Here is a 22,735-nt window from a genome sequence, read left to right as displayed (position 1 = left end):
TGCAGCATGTGCTTCTTTTTGTCTTATATACAGCCCCGTACACAGTCATCACATTTCCTTTTTTGTTCGCTGTGATGTTTGGTGACTTCGGCCATGGCATCCTGATGACCCTCTTCGCGGTTTGGATGGTGGTTCGAGAGAGTCGTATTTTATCGCAGAAAAGTGATAATGAGGTAACGACAAATACTGACTTGTAGTAAGTGTACCCAAAATAATTGTTTTACTTTGTCCCAGTTGTGATAGCTAAGAATGTTGATGCATCAGGCAATTAAAGGTTGCATTCATAAAGCTTATCCCTCAGTAAGCATAGTTTATTTATGAAGAGATGAAATTAAGACAAACACAACTCACAGGTGATTCATAAACCAAACGCCTGTTACAAAAATTTCCAAAATATCTAACATAGTCATGTTTAACATTCTAATAAGAGGGATGTGTGTATGTGTCAAGCGATGGGTTCTAACAAATACAAGAAATGCTAGTGCAGCATTCAAGGACATTAAAATGAAAAGTTAAGCAGTGCCCACAAAGTAGTACAACATTCACATTACTTTTGAAGTGTAGATGCGCAGTTTTCAGGAATCACCTACTATGGGCATCCAGCAGATGTCACTAGATTGCCCTACTTTGCATGGTGATCCCCGACACAGGAAGAAAACAGGGGCTCTGATGCACAGGAAAACACCCCCGCGTATCAGGATATTTGTTTCAGTAAAACAGCAAGTACTGGCAAAGTCAGTTATTGATTTGACCATAGTTTTGCATTGGTTGCTGGTGCATCCACACTTATCTGAAAGGGCTTCATTACGTGTTCATCCTGATGAGGCTAATAGCAGAAGTTAATCGGATAATTATTTCCCCAGACACACTTCTACTTGACAGTAGGTGAAATGTGCAGAGTAAAAATTGGTGGAAAAGTGGTGTAAAGCAAGCAGCATTTGCCGCGTAAAGAGATCACCATGTGTCTTTAGGAGTATCCCCCCCTTCCCAGAATTACTGATGTCTGCTATTGGTAACACGGGGGTGGGTTTCTCTGCCATATATCTGAGCAAAATTGGTAGTGCTGAGATATTTCCATATTGTTTCTTTAAAGGTTAAGTCCTTCATAAAGACTCATAACTGAATTGACATTTGACCCGTAAGCCAGTAAGGTAGCTCTGTAGGTGTGGGCCTTGCTGCAGAGATCTGACATTGACCATGTTGGTTGCAGATTGTACTCCTTTTGGAGCAGTCTCAGCTTTTATCCATATTTTAGTTGATTAAATGAGCTCTATTACTTTAGGAAAATGGTAACCTTATTTAATGTTTTTAAGGCACAAGTATCTGACACTAAGCTTTATCTGAAGACGTTTGTACATCTGCACTAACATCTCCTTCCTGCTACCTATTTCCTTGGGGTTAGTTGTTCACGATGATCTTCAGTGGCCGGTACATCATTCTTCTGATGGGTGTGTTCTCCATGTACACCGGCCTCATCTACAATGACTGCTTTTCGAAAGCGCTGAACATGTTCGGGTCTTCCTGGAGCGTCCGTCCTATGTTCACGTTATCTGACTGGTCGTAAGTACAGAGAAAATCTTTTAAATGTTAAGAGTTTGTGGTTCCTGGCTATTTCTTTAATGCTTTGTGGCTATCAAACCTTGACCGTGCCACTCGTGACTCCCCATGCACGCATACCTGCTACCTGCTAAGACGTCTTGCCACCCAATTTATAAAGAGTACATAGCATGGTACCCATAGTGGGCTTGATGTTTATAAATCTCAGGCTGCCCACCTGTCTGATGGATACTTGGCTTTTGTAACTATATGATTATGTGGTTGGGTGGTGTAGGGACAGCGTTCTTTTGCATGAGTTGTGAAGTGTATATCGGTGTCATTTATTGGCTTTGAGCTTTAATCATATCATTCTAGTTTTGTGTGTATCTACAACCTCCTTAGTCCTCCACAGTCTTTTATGTATCACATCAAAAAGACCTTGAATCATGCCCTGTAGAAGACTCCCAGATGTTTTACAGTCAGTGGGATTACTTCTCTTTATGCACATGTTTGTGAAAATGTATATTAGTCAGTTTACATTTCCACATATGATTAACAGGGTCTGCTATTTTATTTGTTTTGAACTGGTCCCTAGTCCATTTTTTCATGGTTTTTTTGATCGCTTCTGCAGCTGTTCCCATTGCCCAATTTGTTTGTTTTCTGAGCATGTCCAGTGTTTTTGACACGAGCAGCCAAAACAGTTTCTATTTATGTTTATTTCTCCTGTAGCCCAACATCTTTTTTAGATCATGGAGCTCATTTTTGAAGCGTGTTTGGGAAAATATTTTTTTATTTATTTCTAGTGCACTGCTTCAATTTTCTTTTTCCTTCAACTATGGGCAATTAACAGATTTTTTTTTTGAAGCTGTCAAAATAAATGCTCAACATATCAAGACAGAGCAGTCCAGAATGTATTTTCTTTCAAAATCACATACCTTTACAAATAGTAGACACTGATTATTCTTGAATCGCAAATCAAGAACATCCACTTTAAAAAGGTTCTTCTTGTTTACAAGTTTGTACAGCTACTTTGTCCGGGATCACATTTGTCACCTCCAGCCAGGCACACTACCACCAGATCTGGTTGTATTTTAATATAATTGAGGAATGTTTTTTGTTCCTGTAGGGAGGAAGCCTTACGAGACCACCCGGTGCTCCAGTTGGATCCAAATGTTACAGGCGTGTTCAATGGGCCATACCCTTTTGGTATAGATCCGGTAAGAATGGATTTTTTGCTTTTCTTGTGTCTCTTCCAAAAGGTAAAGTCTTTTAAAAAGTGAATACCAATATATGTTATATATACATAACTATACAAGTGTGAGGAATGACAGACTAGGTGTATTTCGTCTTCATAAAAGCCTAATTAGCGGTGCCTTTTCTCCTGTGAATCAGTGTCCATGAGCCAGTAATACTCAGTTGCCTTATCCCTGGTTGTATGTAAACTTGTCTGTATCATTATTTAGTTCTGCAGAACAAAAACTAAGCCAGTGATTTTACTAAACGTATGATTGTTTGTCTTTTTTCCAAATCACAATCGATATAAGTCTCCTGTATTCAGTGGAAACTGTACAAAATATATGTTTTCACTATTTATTTGCAAATAGTATCCTGATTATCATTGAAACAGCTTATTTACACATTTGGAGGGATCTTTGCCAACGTGTTTTGAGTTCCATCAATGTCCGTACCCAAAGTGGTGTCTAAGTTTCAGGAAAACAGGCACCAGCAAGAACCATAGCTAATTTAATTTCAGAGAAGGAAGGGCGATTACTTTCTTCAAAATTTCCCAGAATATCTAGCAAATTATCAGTGGCCACCCCTGCCATGATTCTCTAACAGCTTCTTTACCCTGGACTTAAACACATTAAAGAAGGTCTTAAGTACAGCATTTGCTGTAGCTGCTTTCCTCTTATCATCGCTCCTTCATGAAAATGTCCACTGCATATGGGGACAGTTCAGATCCTTCAATCTCCAATTTAAATATCAATTATTTTTCATAAATACACCCATCAAGAGATGGTGAGATAGAAAAATAAGTAGGTAGGGATGCCATAGAATCAAATTCTCGTAAGAAGGACCTTTACAGTGCTTCAAGGGAAATTGGTCAGCCTAGTGACACCTGGGGACTTATTGCAGATAAGTCACACTTTTCCTGTTTGCGCCACAGCGCACCTTGAAGCATGGAAGGTGTGCCTTATTATGAAGAATATGCTGCCCTCAGCGCAGCTGCGTACTCACGTTGCCCTGGGCACAGCACACTGAAGAGGGAATACATAGATGCTGTTTAAAAGCTGCTCTGTGTTTCACTGTGCAAGCAGCAACTCATCTGCACTTTCAAAAGGAATTAGAGAACCCTTTGCAGGCGGTATGTCACGGGTGGGGGTCTATTCCTCTTTTATCCCTTGAGAGGACTGACCTTAGGGGGGTGCACTGGCAGTGCGCCACCTTGTGTATGACACTTTTAGTGCGCCTCCTAAGGGCATCTTTTCCTCTGACTCACGTTGGTAATGCCGTGAGGGCACAAAGGCAAAGTTCTTCCCTCATTTGAATGGGGCGAAGTCCCCTTGCACTTTAGGGATATCGTTAACACTGGTTCTATATGTGTGCCAGTGCTATCTGTATTACAGAAGGGGCCGCACACAAGCTTCTGTTTCCCCTTATGAAATACCAAATTGCCCTGGGGGCTTGCAAAGCGGGCACAGGCTCCTGTTGAGCCCCCGGTGGCACTCTTTTAATACCAGGTTTGAGGTTGACAAATTACATCCTCACTGTGACTTTATTCACTGGGTAATTTGTTTTTGGCCCTTTTCCAGAGCTGTAAGTGTAAAACAATGTATGCTGTGAATTGCAAGCAGCATCAGTGTGGTGTTGCGCCAATATGTGTCTGAGGGCATTCAGGCGATGCGCTGGGCACTTTACACAGATTGGTGTCTTTTGAAACAAACATCAGAGCAGTGTTACATGTATTTCCTCAGGTTATTCTGTAAGACTTACTTGCTGGCAAAACATCTTCTCTCTGCTGTTCTGTTTACTCTACGTTGCTTTAATATAACTTTCTTCTTGGGCCTACCTCTGCTTCAGGCTGATATATCAAATACAGATAAATCTGCAGTCTCTCTTTAACATATTCAAGCGCTTTACCAAAGCCTGCTTGCAGAGCCAATGTAAGCATTTTCAACTGGACCCAGTCTTGCTTAATCAGCCAGTGTAGATCTGTCAGCACATGTGAGCTGTGATGCCCATGAGATATCTCTCTCATAGCCCTAGATGCATGTTCATGATGTTCAGCTGAGATGGCCCAACATGTAAGTCATTGCAATGACAATGTTTTGCTCTAGAACTCGTGGTTCTATATCGTTTCCACAGCAGCAGTTTGATGCTCTTCATTAGTTTTAGATGGCAGATCATATCACGGTTTAAACTTGACTTCAAAGATTATTTGAAGAATTTTAGCTTTATTTTTAAACAATATCATGGGCCATCCGTCCCACTTTAAAGATGGAGTCCTTATCTTTCTCCATTAGTGTGGGCCGAATCCCTCTGCTATATATATGCAGTGTAGGTATGAAACGTTGATTCCTGGTACTGGTTCTGCAGAGGTTCTACATACATTTTAAACAAGGAAGTAATTGCGGTGTGTGTGTGTGTGTGTGTGTGTGTGTGCGCATGTGTGTGTCTATCTGAAAGAGACTATTAGTTATGAATTCCTTACCTTCGAATTAACCCCAGACGTAAGACTAGATCCGGAGAATTTTTCATCAGCAATACCCCTGCGTGTCGGTAGGTGGCGTTGGTTGACTCCATGTTATATGTTGGTGTCATGATCGCCGGAATGGAGTCATAATATCTACTTAACGACTGCCCCAGCGCGACGTCGGTTCTTTCTTTTTCCGCGCCAGCCAGCGCAGATCCGGAGAGAGCAGTACCCAGAGTCTTTATTTGACTAGAATTTTTTTTTAACTTTTTGTCGACTTCTTCTTTTTTTGAGTCGTTAGACTTCTGGTGCAAGGGATTTCACGTAGACGGACCGGATTCAAACCTTGTGACTCCTGTCACAAGTTGATGTCGGTCACGGACCTACATCTCAAGTGCCTCTGGTGTTTGGAGGGCGACCACAACCCGAAGTCGTGTTCCAAATGCCAGGCCATGAACCCGAAGTCTTTGCGGGATGGTCCCGAAAGCTTCTCGAGGCCCGGCAGTCAGCTCCGTGGCGCTCAAGGTCCCAGTTGAGAGGGAGGTCGCGGGACCGGTCGCGGAGTCACCACCATCACTCCTGTTCGAAGTCTTCGTCTTCGGGTAAGTCTGAGCACAAGAAGAAGGCAAAGAAGCATTGTCGCTCTTCGCCTTGTCCTCGTCTGTTGGGCGACGCGGTTTACGGAAGGTAGTCGTCCGGCTCCAAGCTTCCCTACCTTCCCGGGAGCCGGGGCGAGCCCTGCCCAACTTCATATCTTTTACGTAGCTCTCCACTCCATCTTTGGGCAGCCGACTCCGACGGTGCGCCTTTGGGCCCGGTGGACTCGGCTGGAGGTTCTAGGCCTTCGATGCTGGTGGCTTCAGCCCTTGAGTAGCAGGGCCCCCAGGAATCCAGGTCTGATGCGGATCGGTGACGCTCGACCTTACGACACCTCCTCTGGCGCCGAATCCATTGGCGACACCTCCACCCCCTCCGACGCTGGTTGTCACCAGCCGGCGTCGACCATGGCCTCCACCTCGACATGGACACGGAGCCCGACCGGAGTCGACCGACGCGTGTACCGGCGCGACCACTACTTTTGTATCTCTGTTCTATCCTGGCATTCCTTATCGCCCTGAGTGGCAGCCAGAGGAGGGTGAGGAGGACTGAGAGGGGTCTATTGACCCTCTAGCAGACCAGCTGGAAAAGCCGCGGACTGAAGAGAGGAACTGGGTGAGGCCAGTGATCTGGATACATCCCCAGACCTTGGCATCCTTTCCCCTCCTACTGTGGCTATGGAGGAGGGAGCCTCCTACACTCTGGTGTTGCGTAGGGCCGCTGAGGCCTTGGGCCTTAAGCTACCTACGGTGGCAGTCAGGACTAACCTTCTGACTGAGGTGCTTCAACCAGCAGCATCCTCTTTGGAGCCCCTGTTGCCGTTCAATGAGGCTCTCACAGACATCCTTCTGGGCACCTGGTCCAAGCCCTGCACAGGGGTTCCTGTGGATAGGATGATTGCCCTACACCACCGCCCAGCCCCGGGCGACTCCACTTTCCTCTCCCAACACCCTACCCATGAGAGCTTGATAGTCTAATCCTCGACGTCCAACTGCGCGTTCCCTACTGCTCCCCCAGATAGCGAATCCAGGAAGCTGGATCATTTTGGAAAGATGTTTTATTCTGCCAGCTTAGGACTGCGGACAGTGAACACGGCATGTCTCTTGGGCCGTTGCCCCCACTCTGTGTGGGACACATGTGCGCAGGTGCTGCCACGGTGCCCAGAGGAGGCCTGGGCTGTGCTCTCCCGTGCAGTTGCTGATAGTAGAGATCCAGCAAAGTTCACCATACGATGTGGGCTGGACACTGCCGACTCGCTAGGGAGGCCGTTTTCAATGTCGGTAGCCCTGCTACACTACGCCTGGCTGAGGTCCACTGGCTTTTCGGGTGATGTCCAATCGACTCTTTTGGACGTGTCCTTTGATGGCCGTAGCTTGTTTGGCGACAAAGCGGTAAACGCGCTCAAGCTCTTTAGAGATTCTACTGCTGCGGCCAGATCCTTGGGCCTCGCTACCACCTCTCGCCCTGCGCAGTCCACTTTTCGCCCCCTTTGTGGCTACGGAAGGGGTGCCCCACCACGTTCTGCTCAGAGCCACAGGCCTGCGTAAGCTGTTCAGCCTCTGCGCGGCCGGGGACGTGGGACTCAGTGTCGTGGGTCTGGGCCGAGAGGGCAGGCCAGTCCACCAGCGCCCCCTCTGCAGCAGCCTCCAAACCTTCCTAGTCTGACTTTTCAGGGCCACCAGTGTGGCAGGATTCGCCATCACCTCCCCCACTGGCACAACAGCACGTCGGACAGGTGGGTTTTGAAGATGGTCCGAAAGGGCTACTTCCTCCCCTTCGAGACTACCCCTCCCTCCATGCCACCAACACTCCATTGCATGTCAGAGGATCACCTGGCCCTTCTCCGTCTGGTAGTTGCGGCTCTCTTGGCCAAGAGAGCCATCGAGCCAGTCCCTATTCCGGAAGTAGGTCACGGTTGTTATTCCCACTACTTCCTGGTACCCAAGCAGAACAAAGGCCTACGTCCTATCTTGGATTTCAGGGACGTCAACCGCTTCTTCCGGAAGGAGAAATTCAAAATGTTGACATTGGCTCAGGTCCGGTCTGCCCTCTACCCTGGAGACTGGATGGTAGCGTTGAACTTGCAGGACACCAATTTTCACATCCCTGTCCTGCCTGCCCACCGGTGTTACCCGCGGTTCATGGTATGCCACGAGCATTTTCAGTTCACCGTGCTCCCCTTTGGCCTTACCGGCGCCCCTCATGTGTTCACGAAAGTGATGGCGGTGGTCGCAGCTCATCAGCGCAGATCAGGGCATCCAGTCTTCCCCCTATCTCGACGAATCGCTGTTGTAGGCGAGTTCGCCACAGGCTGTTTTCTCCCACCTCCAGACTCCTGCATTCGCTGGGGTTCACTATCAACGTGCCAAAGTCACACCTGATTCCCTCTCAGAAGCTCCTTTTTATTGGGGCGGTTCGGGACATCGCAAAGTTTCGGGCTTATCCTCCCGAACAGTCCGGGATATTCGGGCGCTTATTCCGATCTTTCAGACTCTGTCGCCGGGTTTCATTCAGAATGACCCTGAGGCTGCTGGGCCTCATGGCCTCCTGCATTCTGCTGGTTGACCATACCAGGTGGCATATGCAGGCTCTGCAGTGGTACCTGAAGTTCCAGTGGGCACAGCATCAGGGGAATCTTTCCGATCGCGTCCAGATCTCCGAGGGCACTGCACACCAATTGCAGTGGTGGCTATCGAACCAAGATTGGGTCAGTGGCAGATCCCTCTCCCTTCCCCAACCAGAGTTCACCGTGGTGACAGATGAATCACTTCTTGGGTGGGGCGGCCACATCAGGGAGGCGGCGATCAGAGGCCTCTGGTCTCCGGCGGAGTCCGAGCTCCACATCAACCTTCTGGAGCTCCGGGCGATTCATCTTGCACTAAAGGCATTCCTGCCTTCTGTCAAATGAAGAGTAGTGCATGTGTTCACGGACAACACCACCGCCATGTGGTACTGCAAGAAACAGGGCGGGTGGGGTTGTGGTCCCTCTGTCAGGAGGCCCTTCATCTCTGGAAGTGGCTGCAACATCAGGGCATGTCCCTTGTGGTTAAACACCTGGCGGGTTCCCTGAGTGCCAGGGCGGACAAACTCAGCTGCCAGTGCATGATGGCTCAGGAATTACGTCTTCACTCAGTTGGTGCAAAGTCTCTTTCAGCAGTGGGGAGAGCTTTGATTAGAACTATTCGCCACCGAAGAGAACGTGCAATGTCAGCAGTTCTGCGGGTTGGAATTTCCAAGCCGGCACTCGCTAGGCGGTGCTTTTTGTCGTGAGTGGAGTTGCAGTCTTCTATACTCCTTTCCACCTATACCACTTCTGCCCAGAGTGCTGAAGAAGATCAAGCGCGACAGGGCCCAAGTAATTCTTTTGGTTCCGGACTGGGCAAGAAGAGGCTGGTATCCCGAGATCTTGAACATGGCCATCGATCCTCCGATCAGACTGCCTCTTCGGGAGGATCTTCTGTCACAGCAGCAGGGGACGCTCCTCCACCCGAACCTGTCCAGCCTTCAGCTCCTTGCGTGGAGATTGCGCGGCGACAGTAGACAATTTTCGACCTTCCTCCCGAAGTCTGTAATGTTATCTTGGGAGCCAGGCACACCTCCATATCAAATCGGTATACGCCCGTAGACTAATTTGTGGCATGGTGCACTGCGAAGGCTCTGCCCCTCTTTCAGAGGCTCTCCTCTTCATTCTTGCTTTGGCCCAGCAGGGCTCTGCTCTGGGCACTCTTAAAGGCTATCTTTTGGCCATTTCGGCCTTTCTTTGCCTTCCTGATCATCCTTCTCTTTTCAAGTCCCCTATTGTAAATCGCTTAGTTAAGGGCATTACTAACCTGTTACCTCCTAATCCTTTCGTAATGCCCCAGTAGGACTTGAACCTTGTTCTAACTTACTTTGTGCGCTCCCTTTGAGCCGCTACATAATTGTCCTCTCAGACTATTGACCCTCCAAACTGCCTTTTTGGTTGCCATCACCTCTGCTCGCAGGGTGAGTGAGCTTCAGCCTCTTTCTTCTAAACCTCCTTTCCTGGCTGTTCATCCGGACAAGGTTGTCCTTCGCACTAGACCTTCTTTCCTTCCCAAAGTGGTTACCTCTTTCCACATAGTACAGGCCATCACTTTTCCCACCTTCTTCCCGCCCCCGTATTCTTCCAAAGTGGAGGAGAGGCTCCATCATCTGGATCCAAAACGTGCGTTCTTTTTATCTGGTGTGCACAAAACAATTCCGGGTGGATGATCAGCTCTTTGTTGGCTATGTGGGTGCTAAGAAAGGTCGGGCCGCGCAATGCCAAACCATCTCTCGATGGGTCGTTTTTTGCATTAGAATTGTTATTCCTTGGCGAAAAAGTAACCTCCAGAAGGGATGAGCGCCCATTCCACCAGGGCGACGGCAGCCACTACTGCTTTGGGACGTGGAATCCCCCTTCATGTCATCTGCCAGGCAACCACGTGGGCTTCGGTGTACACGTTCATTAAACATTACTGCCAGGTCAGCCAAGTCCGGAGAGACAGCTTCTTTGGCCGCTCGGTTCTTCAGGACTTCCTGGTGTGAACTTGGTTTGCAGACCCACCTCCGGAGTTGGTATTGCTGGGGTATCTATTCTAAGGTAAGGAATCCATAACTAATAATCTCTTTCAGATGAACAAGTTACTAACCTTCGGTATCTGTAAGAGACCTATATTAATTATGGATTCCTTACCGCCCTACCCAACCTCCCCATTCTGCGAACTGACTTTTAGAGTAAGCGACTCCCTTTCAGGGCCCTAGTTTTATGCACCAGTGGTCAGTGTCCTGCATGACTCTGCGCTTCTGGCGTGGAATGTTGTGTAAAGAACTGACAGCACGCAGGGACGGCGTCTAAGTAGATACTGCAACTTCATTCCCGCGATCATGACACCAGTGACTAATGCGGAGTCGATCATCGCCACCTACTGTCGCGCAGGAGTACTGCTGAAGAAAAATTCTCCAGATCCAGTCTGATACCTGGGGGTAATTCTAAGGTAAGGAATCCATAACTAAAATATGTCTCTTACAGATATATTGTTACTGAAGCTAAGTAACTTGTTCGTCTGTCCGTGTCTGTAACTATTCTAGTAATGTGGCAGACAGTCTCTGTCCTCAAGAAAGGATTAGAGACTCCTTTACTGTGCAAAGGTTGAGACTTTGATTATGTTGTGGTCCATTAACACTATGCAGAGTCCTTTTGAGCCACAACATATGTGTGATTGCCCGTTCCATTACTATTCAAATAAATCCACATTTTGCCAATTCCAACTTCAACAAATAATTCAGTGATGATACAGCAAATGAAGCTTTCTGTGGGTAGGCACCAAAACTTAGGAACTCCTTACCTGGAGACCTTAGAATTTTGCCAATGCTAATGATATTTTATAATGCCATAAACCCATTTTTTCTGTGAACATCTGCTGAAATAATTCTCCATGTTACCTATTTTGCTATCTACTCTATTATTACTTTGTAAACTCTTCTTAACAAGATAATGCCTTGTTACACTGGCTCATGTTCACCTCCCGTAAATACATCTGTTAGTGTTTCACACAGTAGACTAATCAATAGTATATGCTGTGTACTTTTTTCCCTGTCTCCAAATCCAGATATTCACTTGTCCTTTTTTTTTTTTTTTTTTTTTTACAGATTTGGAATATTGCGACCAACAAGCTTACATTTCTTAATTCCTTCAAAATGAAGATGTCTGTCATTCTTGGCATCATCCATATGCTTTTTGGTGTCTCCCTGAGCCTTTTGAACAACATGTGAGTAAGGTTAATGTGTTGTAAAGTTGAGTAAATCTGTAGAGTTTCCTTTAGGGGACAGATTAAGGAATAGTACCATTATTCCCTCATAACCGCTCCTGATATTCTGTTTCTTCTTGTTTGCGCATATCTAAGAGGTGGAAACATGGCCACAGATATTCAGTTCACTGCCTCATATCGAACAGCCCATCCCATGCTCCATTCATTTGATCCTTTGCAAGCTTTCTTAAGTAAGCTGCCAAAGTGCTCTGGTGGAGGAGAGGGGATTGTATGGAATGGGACTAAAAAAAGGATTGTTGCACAGACTGACTGAAAACAAACAAACACACGCACACACACATAAACATACACTTACACACTCTCTCGGCCTTCTCCTTTTTTCTCTCTCTCTTTTCTCCTTTCTCTCTCTCTCTTCTCCGCTCTCTTTCTTTCTCTGCTCCCTTTCGCTCTCTCTTCTCTCTCTCTATTCTCCTCTCTCTCTCTCTCTCTCTTCTCCTCCTCTCTCTCCTCGTCTCTCTCTCTCTCTCTCTCTCTCTCTCTCTCTCTCTCTCCCTCTCTCTCTCTCTCCCTCTCTCTCTCTCTCTCTCTCTCTCTCTCTTTTTCTCTCTCTCATTGCTTTCGACCCTGCATCTTCGGCACACCAGAGAGGAACGCAAGGTGACTGAGGATAATGGTCTGGATAACCATCTGTCGAGCGCAAAAGGGAAGTAATAGGACAATTTTCCTTAGTGTCCTCAACCACAAGAAGGACTGTTTCTTTAAAGACAATTGTCTTCTAGGAAAAAACACAAATTCTCAACTGATCTTATAGGGCTAGGAGGATCCATTCAGGTGTGGGGCCCGAAAGTCAAGGACAAATTGCTAGCCTGAGATATGTAGGAGATCCAAAGAACTCCGGTCTTACTGGAATTGAATTTCAGGGAAATTATTTGGAGCCAAGCAGCAAACGTGGTCATGCACTGCAAGGTAATGATTAGCTGTATGTTGTCTGCATTATTCACGGATGCAATGCAATAAGACTTGACCAGGACGAATGTAAATATTGAACTGGGTTGGACTGAGTGCAGACCCTTGTGTCACCCCTTGACCCAAGGACAAATAAAGCAATACTTAAGGAGGAAGATAGACCACTTGTTGTTTGCCCTCAAGATAGGCTTTGCACAAGCAAAGTTCTCCTCCACCAATCCTGACCTCCACTAGTCTGTGAGAAGGATGGAGTGAGACACTTTATCGAATGCTACTGACACATCAAGGAGCACCAATGCTACTGGTTCCTCCTTGTCAGCCACTGTTCCCAAGTCATTCCAAAGCGCAGCAAGGAGCAACAGCAAAGTATTCTTTCCCATTTTGAAGTCAGTGAAAGAACAAGTTGTTACATGGATCCACACTCGGCATTGCTGCCCGAAATGATGCTTCTGTCGCCCCTAACATAAATAATAGGAAGGATCCTATAAACAGGAGCAGTTACAATTTCCCTGTGGACACTTCTTGGAGCCACAAGTTGCACCGCCTGCATATGACCCCATCCCAGCCAGGGCAGGGAGGGGGGGTGAGGGTTTTTAGGGGGAGGGGAGCGGAGGGAGGCAGGCTCATCTACCCAGCACATTGCTTGTGATCCCTGATCCAGTATTCAAACTGGGTTGTAAAATTATTTTCCTCTGACTCGAGGCTGCACACGTTTTTAGTCCTGAGGAAGACCCATTTTGATTTTTTTAATAAACATGACTAAAAAGGGTTGAAATGTTGACAATCTATATTTTACGCCCCGCATCTACTCTGAACATGGCAGAAAGCACCTACTATTAGCAAAGCTAGACTTTGTTGTACAATTTTTCAAAAAACAAACAGGCACTGTATTGATGTAATTGATTTATGTCAATAAATGCGTTGACTTTGTTGTTTTGTTTAAAGCACTAGATCACATTGCAGGAGCACTTCACCTTTTTGTCACCATCCGAAGCACTCTTGCTTGACTTTGTTCTGTAACTTCGATTTATGAATGACAATATACGAAGGAAACTTAGACTCGTGCGTTTGCACTCATTTATTGATATGTCAAAATGAAAAGACAAAGTATAAACTGTTGAAGAAATATTCCTTTCCCACCAGAACCCATTGTAACTATATACTGTGGTATATGCAGGTTCTGAGAGACACAGGGTCACCCCAATGCAATTAATGGCCATTCCCAAGTCGTCCGGGCCGACAGCAATGCACTTTCTATCTCGTGAGCTGGTCAGAAGCCAGACTGAGCGAGTTATAAGATGGGATGTTGTCCCTGATAGTAGTTAGCATGTTTCTCCAGAATTTTGACTGCAGAAGGGATATGGGCTGATGATTGGAGAGGTCAGTTTTGTGTGCATTGCACTTTTTCAGAAGCGTGACAATCAAGGGATTTTTCCATTCTTAAGGGATCCAAGGATGGGTACAGTAACTAATACGTACCTCCAAGAGGTTGTGAAAGAACTGATTTAGCTAGGGTTTCAGAATTTAGGAGGGATGAGATCAAGTCTGGAGCCGGCCGTAATTGGCCTTGCAAAGGTTGCCAGCTGTTGGTCTGCTAAGCAGTCCAACTGATCATGCTGAGATTCAGTAATAGCTTCAGTATGTAATTCTGACCATCTTGATTCATCCCCAAAGAGAAGAATTTCGTCAAACAGATCTTAATGTGTGAATGTTTGAACAGAGGTGCTCATAGTGTTACAGGTGGTCTAAATTGTATCTTCAAAGAAGTTAGAAAGTCTCTCTACCAGGTTTTAGGATGATATAATGGCTGAGATGGCGAAATTAGAAGAGGCTAAAGACTTAACTAGGGAACAAAGTGTCCCTGGAGGACTTATCCGTGACTAAAATGTTGTTTGAGTAGCATTAGCTGAGACTACCATGTCCTTATACTTTCTCAACACCAGCTTTACTTCAATTTATTTATTTATTTAATTTATATGGCGCGTTATAACCACAGGGGTCTCTAAGCTTTGTCAATAGTCCTGACGCCACACATATTCTAGTTTCTTACCCTTTTTAGAGTCAGACACAATCAAAGGCCGGCTCTACCCCTAGGAGTAGCTGCATTTTCCCTTTATCAAAATGCTGGGACCTTGGGGGCCTGAGACACCTTGTTAATAAACTCTGAGGTGCATAATGTATTCCAGTAGCGTTTCAGCCGAGTTGAGTGAGAGCTTACTTGTCTCTATAAGGTGCAAGCTTGAAAAAATAATTTGACCAGACAATGATCTGTCTAGACCATGGGAAGGAAATCCCCACACTTTATATAATCACGTGGACCAAATATAGGATTCAATATGTGCCATTTCTGATGTGTAAGGTCAGTAATCTTCTGGCAAAGTTCAATTTCAGCCATCCCAATGCGAGTTCTTTAATGAGGAAATTATTAGTACAAATTATTGCTACACTTCCCAACATGCTTGAGCAGATGGACCGGTGAATTGTAAAATATCCAATAGGACATAAGGCTGCGATATCTGGGGAAGAGGAGTCTCTAATCATTGTTTCAGTGACAATCAGAACATCTAGCTCAACACAATAATTTACCAAGTGTGCATCCCTTTCTGGGTAGAAGTATAAGCTCTTCTGCCACGTTTTTATTCCATCCATCCAAAGTTTTTTTTCTCCGCCATGATAGTAGGCAGTTGATTGAAAGCATGCCCGCCCACCTGTTTGATATATCTTTATGATATAATTCTTTTTCCAAAGTAGTACCTGGCTTAGTAGGCATTGTATGAGAGGCCACACTTCTAGGAAATTCATTATGGCCAAGCCATTTTAACCCATAGTCAAACAGAACCTCTCCGGAGTAACTAGCCTGAGGTGGACTATTCCACTGAGTGGCAGATCAGGGCTGCATGGGTGGCGCTGAGCGCGGACGGGCTCAGAAGGGCTTGCTTCTTTACACAGAATTGCTGTTTATAAAGGCCTCTCCTATCTTCACATTGCTGTGAGCCAAACATCTAGAGATTTGGTTCTTTTTTGTTAAAGTAGAGCTTTGGTTCTTAACATGTGGTCAAAGGACCCCTGTGATTCTGTGAAGCCTGCTCGGGGGGTCAGCGACTGCTTAGAAAAATTAAATAATTTAAAATAGATTAATAAATTTATTTAAATAAAGAAACAAAATGTACAATTGAAAATGTTAAAGCATTCTGTAAATGTGAAGGAATTTAAAATTGGAGGCTAAAAATGAAGTATCCTCATATTGAGTTATGGGAGCAGTGCAAGTGCATAAACAGAATTGACGATGAGTGGCCTCCTTTGAATGTAGAATGTAGAAAAGCTCCAACATTCCCATTCAAGTTTAGATTTTTTTAAACTTGTTTTTAAATTAAGTAAAATATTTCACATTTTAAATATTTGTTTGATGGATGATTTTTTCTTAGTTTTTTCTGTATAGTTTTGCAGTTCAAATGATCAAAATTGCTTAGGCCGTGGTACTGGCTTCCAGTAGTTACTCAGCGGGGAGGTCCCCAGATTCCAATAAGGATTCAGTGGGGATCCCCGGGCTCCAGATTTAAGTGGGGGTCCAAGCCAGTCAAAAGGTTAAGAAGCACTGATAAAGAGTACCAATCCAAGTTGTCTCTTATTGTCCCACCCTGTGCAATGAAAACATAGTCCCGGTAAAAACACAGAGCTTTAATCTAGGTAGCAGAGGTTTTGTTTTCAATTTTCTTAGTCCAAGTGGAGCCATTCCAGCCTAAGATTGTCGCTACTCCAATGGGAATGGCACTTTGGTTGCCTTACAAATAAGAACCTCTTCATTTTGTCAGTTTTCTGTCTACTATACTGACATCTTAGTTTCTGGGTCCCTTTTGTGCTCTGTTCCTACACAGTATAAAGACCTTAGGCCTTGAAACCAAACTTATGTAAACCCCTATTTTAAAACAAACATTGTTGCAATGCATATTGAAGAGGACTTTTATTGTAGAAAGTTGAGCCAGAATTCCATAGAAACATTATCTCAGTACGTTGCTTCTTTTGATTTTTTTGTTTTTAAGTTGAGTAAACAAAATGGCTTGTTAGTCATCATATGTTTAACCATGGGGGTCCGTTTTAGCCAAGATGGCATTCCCTTAGCCTAATACTCACATTGATGAAGACCATGCTTCTTTACTTAGAATGCCATTGATTATTGATTAAAATGCAGTCAAGAGTGCATATCTCAAGATAATTCCTCAGTGAAATGGTTAGATTTGAAAATTACTGATGAATTCTTCTGCAAAATGTTGAGTTCTGCTGAAAACTTTGACTTATTAGTCTGTTGATTCCTTTTCAAAACAGTTTAAGACAATCTGTTTTTGTCTTTTTCCAGTTATTTCAAGAAGACACTAAATATTTACCTGGTGTTCATCCCGGAAATGATTTTCATGTCCTCCTTGTTTGGCTACCTGGTGATCCTGATCATCTACAAGTGGTGTGCCTATGATGCCAGCACGTCCAAGGACGCCCCAAGTCTCCTCATCCATCTCATCAACATGTTCATTTTCAATTATAAAGACACGTCTATAAAGTATCTCTACAGTGGACAGGTGTGTCACGTTGTCAATATGACTATATCAGTATTACCTGCAGAAATCTAACATTATTGACAGGTTTATTTTCAGTTGTAATTGCTCAAGTATTAAAGTCCATTGTAGCGGGTTTAATAGCATGTTCCTTTTCAATATACGTCACCCAGTATCAAAAGACTTTTATCTCAAAGTCAAGTTATGTTATTCCTGTTTTAGTTTATGCCTCTAGCTCCATCAACATGTTAGTTTGTATTTATTGTCTGTGGAAAAAAATAGATTATAAAGTTGATAGGTGTGTGATGTCGACAAACTGGCACTGAAGCTAGTAGGGTTTATACGTAATTAATTTGACTGAAGTAAGAACATAGTATGCAGTTTATCAGTGGCACATCACAAGTATATAAGGTTTTGTTGTAGCAAATATGGTTTCCTAAAATAATTCCCTTTTTATTTATAATCACCAAAGTAACAAAGTATTAGATAATTGGGATAAAACACCCTATGCCAGTTAGTGTTTTGAATTCAGTTCCATTGATTTGGAGCAGGCCAACTTGCCTTGCTTTTCCAGAGCATTGCCCAACAAAAGAGGGATTGATCAGTCATCCACCTTATACATAGCTTTTACTGATGATGCTGATTTGGGGATGACCTGATCAACACTAAGCAAACGCTACTAAAATATCTATGTGGCAATTAGTTGTATTTTTTAAAATAAAAAATGAAATTGCTTCAGGTTTTTAAAGGCACCGGATGTTGCATGTTATGTACAGCGTGTAACCCCTTTATAACTAGTAGGGGAGCCAAGATTGGAAAAACGACCTAAATCATTCAGATGTTTGCCCAATTTAAGTTTCTTAGGACCAGATGTAGGTAATCCAAATTTACCGATTCTAAAATACTGAATTTTACCGAGGGTGGCAGGGTGTCACATTGACACCCTGTTGCACCCCTGAATAGTGCTTGTGTGCACATGTGGCACACATACATGCCCTAAGAGCATGTATGTCTGCCGTATGGCACTGTTGAAAATGCACAGATTTGCATTTTCAAAGGTATTCGGTATTTACCACCAACTAACAGTTGGTGGTAAATAACGAATCCTTAAAGCACATAAGCAATCTTAAAAGTGCTTCCTGCATGCCATTTACCGATTCGGTAAACACAGAATCGGTAAATACCGATTCGGGGCCGTTTTTGTTACAGGGCCGTTTTTGAAGCATAGCTGCAAAATGGGCCCTGTACCAAAATCGTCCGAAAACCGGCCCCGGCAAAGAGCTCGGAGGCCCAAGTGGGGAGGGGGTGGGGGGGGCCGGCCGAGCACTTTACCAGGGCCGGTTGTGGCTCCCAGTCCGGCCCTGGTATCAGACCTACTCTGTGCACAAGAGACATAAGCCATGCACAGAACAATTGTATATAATTTAAGGAATGAACATGTTAAATAATGGATCTTTCAAAATAGAGGTTGTTGCACATTACTGTTTTATTATTTTAAAAAAAGGAGAGAAAAGCACAGGGCCTGATGTATAGTGGAGCAGGTTACAAAGTAGTCTGTGTGGTTGCAGCCTGTGCTCCATTTTGCAATGCGACTGATGTATTAATCAGTTGTATTGCAAAATGTATATTTAGTGAGTCTTTCCCCATTGATATTAACGAGGTCGGAGTCCTTTTGCAACACCTTTTCAATGGCTGTGAGCGCAGCAGTACCTGCTGAGGCCGCCCACAACAATTCCTTAAGTGGGATCTTTTCCATCGGGGCAGTTTGCATTAGCAAATTAGTTATTACCCTACAGTTTGAATAAACTATGAATTTTGCCCATGAATTTCTGCAATGCTTCTGCTTTTTTTGTGTTTTAGAGATGTTCAGTACTGAATTGTGAGTAAGATTTGCAAGACCTTACATGCTATGAGCAAAAAAGGTAGCTTCTAATACATAAACTGGTCTAAATTTCTACATTCCGTAAAGGCAGTCACGTTGACCACAGTATACTGAATTCCGGATGCAGACTTGAGAGCAGATGGCCATTCAATTCTTTTTATCACTTGTTTCAGTGCTCGAGTTACAATTACATCTTATGCCAATGTTCTAACTGAGGTGGCATGGTGTGCAAAATAATGATGGATTGGGGTGCGGCTCCAAATAATTGCCATTGGCTGAGATTAATTCAAGGATTCCATTCATCACTTCTTTGCATACTTCCGTGTTCTCTGTGTGGTAGGGTACGGAATGGAAGAAAGACAAATAATGTTAAAGTGCAAAAATAGTTATTTGCTCGTAGGTATTTTAGTTTTAGTAATAGTCATTCCCTGACCCTTTACTTCAAGAAAAAGTTTTAAGTAGTAAGTCACGTTTTTCCGTCATACAACAAAGCTGCATGAACGTTGTGGGTATGACTACCAAAGATGCATAAGTAGTAAATGTATAACTGTACCTTTATTGACTCTGCAATAAAAGCATCCTCCCTTTTTTGGGGGAATTGCATCTCTTTCTTCTGCCTTCCTTGCCCAACAGATTGGCCTTCAATGCTTCCTGGTCATCTGCGCCTTTATTTGTGTTCCATGGATGCTCATAGTCAAACCGGTGATCCTCCGCCAGCAGTATTTACGGAGAAAGCATTTGGTAAGTGATGCATGAACCTTTATGGTTCTGCTTGCTTAAATTGAGCATCTGAAGGTCAGCTTGCTGAGACCAATTGAAGCGTTTGGAGCTTTGAAGGACGAGGTATGAAACTGCTGATGTATCCCACAAATCTGATAGTGGTTTTATGTGCTGATAGGTTTATTAGATTAATCAACCCCCTGCTCTGAATTTGCACAGTAAATGGTGTGCATACTAAATATCATAGTTAGAATATCAAGGGTACTAAATATTGAAAAAAAGATATCGACAGGTAAGCAAGTCGAGATTTTCTATACCTAACTCCACCCATATGTACCTCCGCAGTACATAAATATTCAAAGTACGTAGATGTGGGGTTGTGAATAGTGAATCTATACTTCACTGTATACACTTACCTTTTGATATTTTGTCCCTCGATATTATGTCCTTAATATTGTATGTATATTGCTCTTGTCAATATTCAGTAGTACAATAAACAGTATAAATGCAAAGCATATTCTTAATGTTTTTGTTCACAAGAGTATGTAATATGTCACCCTCCTTTTAGAGAAAAGGTGATTTCCTGTGCCAAAACACACACCCGTAGGAATAGGGTGCCCTTTAGACCGGAAGGGATTTGGGAGTTATCAGATCAACAGGAGAAAGTCATCTAAATTCCACAAATATTTCTATAAAAATAAGTTCAAAATGTGGGTGGTTGTCATAGACCTTTAAAATGCTAGGTCTTTATAAACCCAATTTACAGGGACATGGGTGCATTGACTGCTATTAGTTTGTAAGTGGAAACAATTTAATTTTCACAATCGGCCAGTTACAGTTGTGTTTAGAGTGTATTGGGTCTTACATGCCCTTATTTAGATATAGACTCTAAGCATATCCACTATGGCCAGAGTTTACCTGAAAATATAAATAAATGTCTTAATGTCTTATCCACTGTTCAGTCCTTTCTGATTTTCTTATCAGCTTCTGTTTTTTGTAGAACTCTGTCTATTAGATGTGTATGTGTCTAAATGCTTATATGTCTAAATCCCATTCTTTTATGTTAAATGTTTTTGTAAACGTCAATGCTTTCCTGAGACACTTCTTGGTGCAGATAAAGAAAGAAAGAAGCTTATGAGCAGTGTACTGGGCAGGCACATCAAATGAGAGAAACATCATGGATATGACAGCTTTTATGAAGGGGCAATGACCTCTAGGTTTATTTGTAATATTTACAAAAGGCAGGTGTAGGAGAGTCAAAGATTGCATTTGGGATTGTAGTAATGGGATTTTTAAGACCTATATTGTGGTGAAAGGCCTTGACATTTGAGCATTTTGCTAGTTTTAGCTGCTTTAGAGCTGTTCTGTGTTCTGATCTCTGGGACCCTATCAGAATACAGGTGTTAGAGCACTGAATCCTTTAGTGGCATCCTAACTTGCTGGCTAGGAAGCTGAGGTATAAGCTGTTACTTAGTCCACTATTTATGCTACCAGGGTGATGATGGATGTGACTCTAAAAGGGAAGTAAAGGTAGGAGTATATCAGTATTTTGCATGTTATTGCCCAAATTGCAGTGGCTTTTGCACCCAGCCTTCTCATAAATGTCTTCACAGTAGGGAATTACAGAGTAGTTGAGTAATGCCCAAGAAATGTGCAGTCTGAATCAAAGAGGAAACCTAAAATGTGTATGTATGTATGTGTGTAGGATAATGGTGTAGGATATGTAGGATAAACATTTATTTATGGGATGATAGTGGAAATAAATGTGGTCTAATAAAAACATGTTCGTTAAAGCAAGTGCACAGTTGAAAATACAGTCGCACATTTATGACTGTAGTGAAAAAGTCAGACTCTGTGGTATTACCAAAGTACGTGGTAACTTGAGGCGTCACTGTTTCTGCCTCACAGAAGTTTTGTCACAGACATTTTACAGAGTAAAATAAAAAAGGTTGTGCAATTAATTCCCGCCAGAAAGCCAGACAAAATTTAATAGCCTTCTTTTACAGTCTTTGTATGGCTAAGTGTTTTGTAATAAAAGGATCTTTGACATACACAGATAGAAACCAATCATGCTGCATGCCACACAAAGCCAAGGTTTAGTAAGAGGACAAAATTAGCAGACTTTTTTGACGAAATGCCAGGAACATCATTGATTAATTAAATTCTACGTTTTTCATTGAATAGTGTGCTGTGACATACAAGTTCAAAAATTAAGGAAGAAGAAAAGCAGGTGGTAATGTCCACCTCTTTACTCTACAAAATTTCTATATTTGTCCAGAATACTCAGGATACTATGCATAATAACTGCATCACCCATAAAGGATTCAAATTCAGAAGTATTGATATATTGGGAGCACACAAAAACAAGTCATCATTCGAGATGCTCAGAATTCTTTTCAAATATGTAGATAAACAAAGAACAGTGTGTATGGTAGAACAAGCAGAATGGAAAAAAAATATAGGAAGATAATAAGAAATAAAAATGAATATCTTTAAGAGTTTATACCTTCACTAAATGATGTGATGTGGCTAGTCATAGAAATGCCCTGGACAAGATAATGGTACCGTAAACTGCAAACATTGTACGGAGCTCTAAAGCAAGCTGGTCATTGCATGATGAACCAAGAATACTGTTAACATTTTTAGAAGACATATGGATGGTCCACCAAGTTACGTAACCCGACAAAGGGGCCAAGGCGGAGCCATGTAGACTGTGGTTTGATAAGTGGAGGAGAAGGAAGCACAGATGACAGGAATACCAAGGTTGTAGGCAGGCAAATCAGATTGGGAAGGGTCAGGAGTTGAAGAAGTAGAAGAAAAGAAAATCATTTTATTACATTTTATTCTATTGGGGTATTTACAAGACGTTAACCTGGCCCTGAAGGTGTCAAGTGCTAGAGTGAAAAGGTCTGGCAGATCTTCTCCAAGGAAAGGACTACTGTTCCAAGTACATACCATGCCTCCCTGCACGAGCTAGAATATGTGAAAAGTGGCAAGCTTCTCATTAAGAGGATCACTGTTA

The 22,735-nt window shown here is 43.4% G+C and overlaps 2 protein-coding genes across 7 annotated transcripts in view; one reads left to right on the top strand and one right to left on the bottom strand.

The window, feature by feature from the left end:
* The window catches only part of ATP6V0A1 (ATPase H+ transporting V0 subunit a1), a 260,245-nt gene that overhangs the window by 119,502 nt on the left and 118,008 nt on the right, over window positions 1-22,735 (top strand). For all 6 annotated transcript variants that reach the window (XM_086924114.1, XM_086924113.1, XM_086924110.1 and 3 more), the window contains exons 12-17: window positions 34-173; window positions 1,403-1,560; window positions 2,663-2,753; window positions 11,480-11,598; window positions 16,919-17,135; window positions 19,627-19,734. In XM_086924114.1, the coding sequence (XP_086780240.1) occupies window positions 34-173; window positions 1,403-1,560; window positions 2,663-2,753; window positions 11,480-11,598; window positions 16,919-17,135; window positions 19,627-19,734 (833 nt within the window). The remainder of the gene's footprint in view (window positions 1-33; window positions 174-1,402; window positions 1,561-2,662; window positions 2,754-11,479; window positions 11,599-16,918; window positions 17,136-19,626; window positions 19,735-22,735) is intronic.
* The window catches only part of LOC147717174 (uncharacterized), a 130,990-nt gene that overhangs the window by 4,456 nt on the left and 103,799 nt on the right, over window positions 1-22,735 (bottom strand). The window lies entirely within an intron of this gene.

Source organism: Lissotriton vulgaris, chromosome 5, assembly GCF_964263255.1.
Source record: "Lissotriton vulgaris chromosome 5, aLisVul1.2, whole genome shotgun sequence".
NCBI lineage: Eukaryota > Metazoa > Chordata > Amphibia > Caudata > Salamandridae > Lissotriton > Lissotriton vulgaris.
This window is presented reverse-complemented; position numbering and strand designations above follow the sequence as displayed.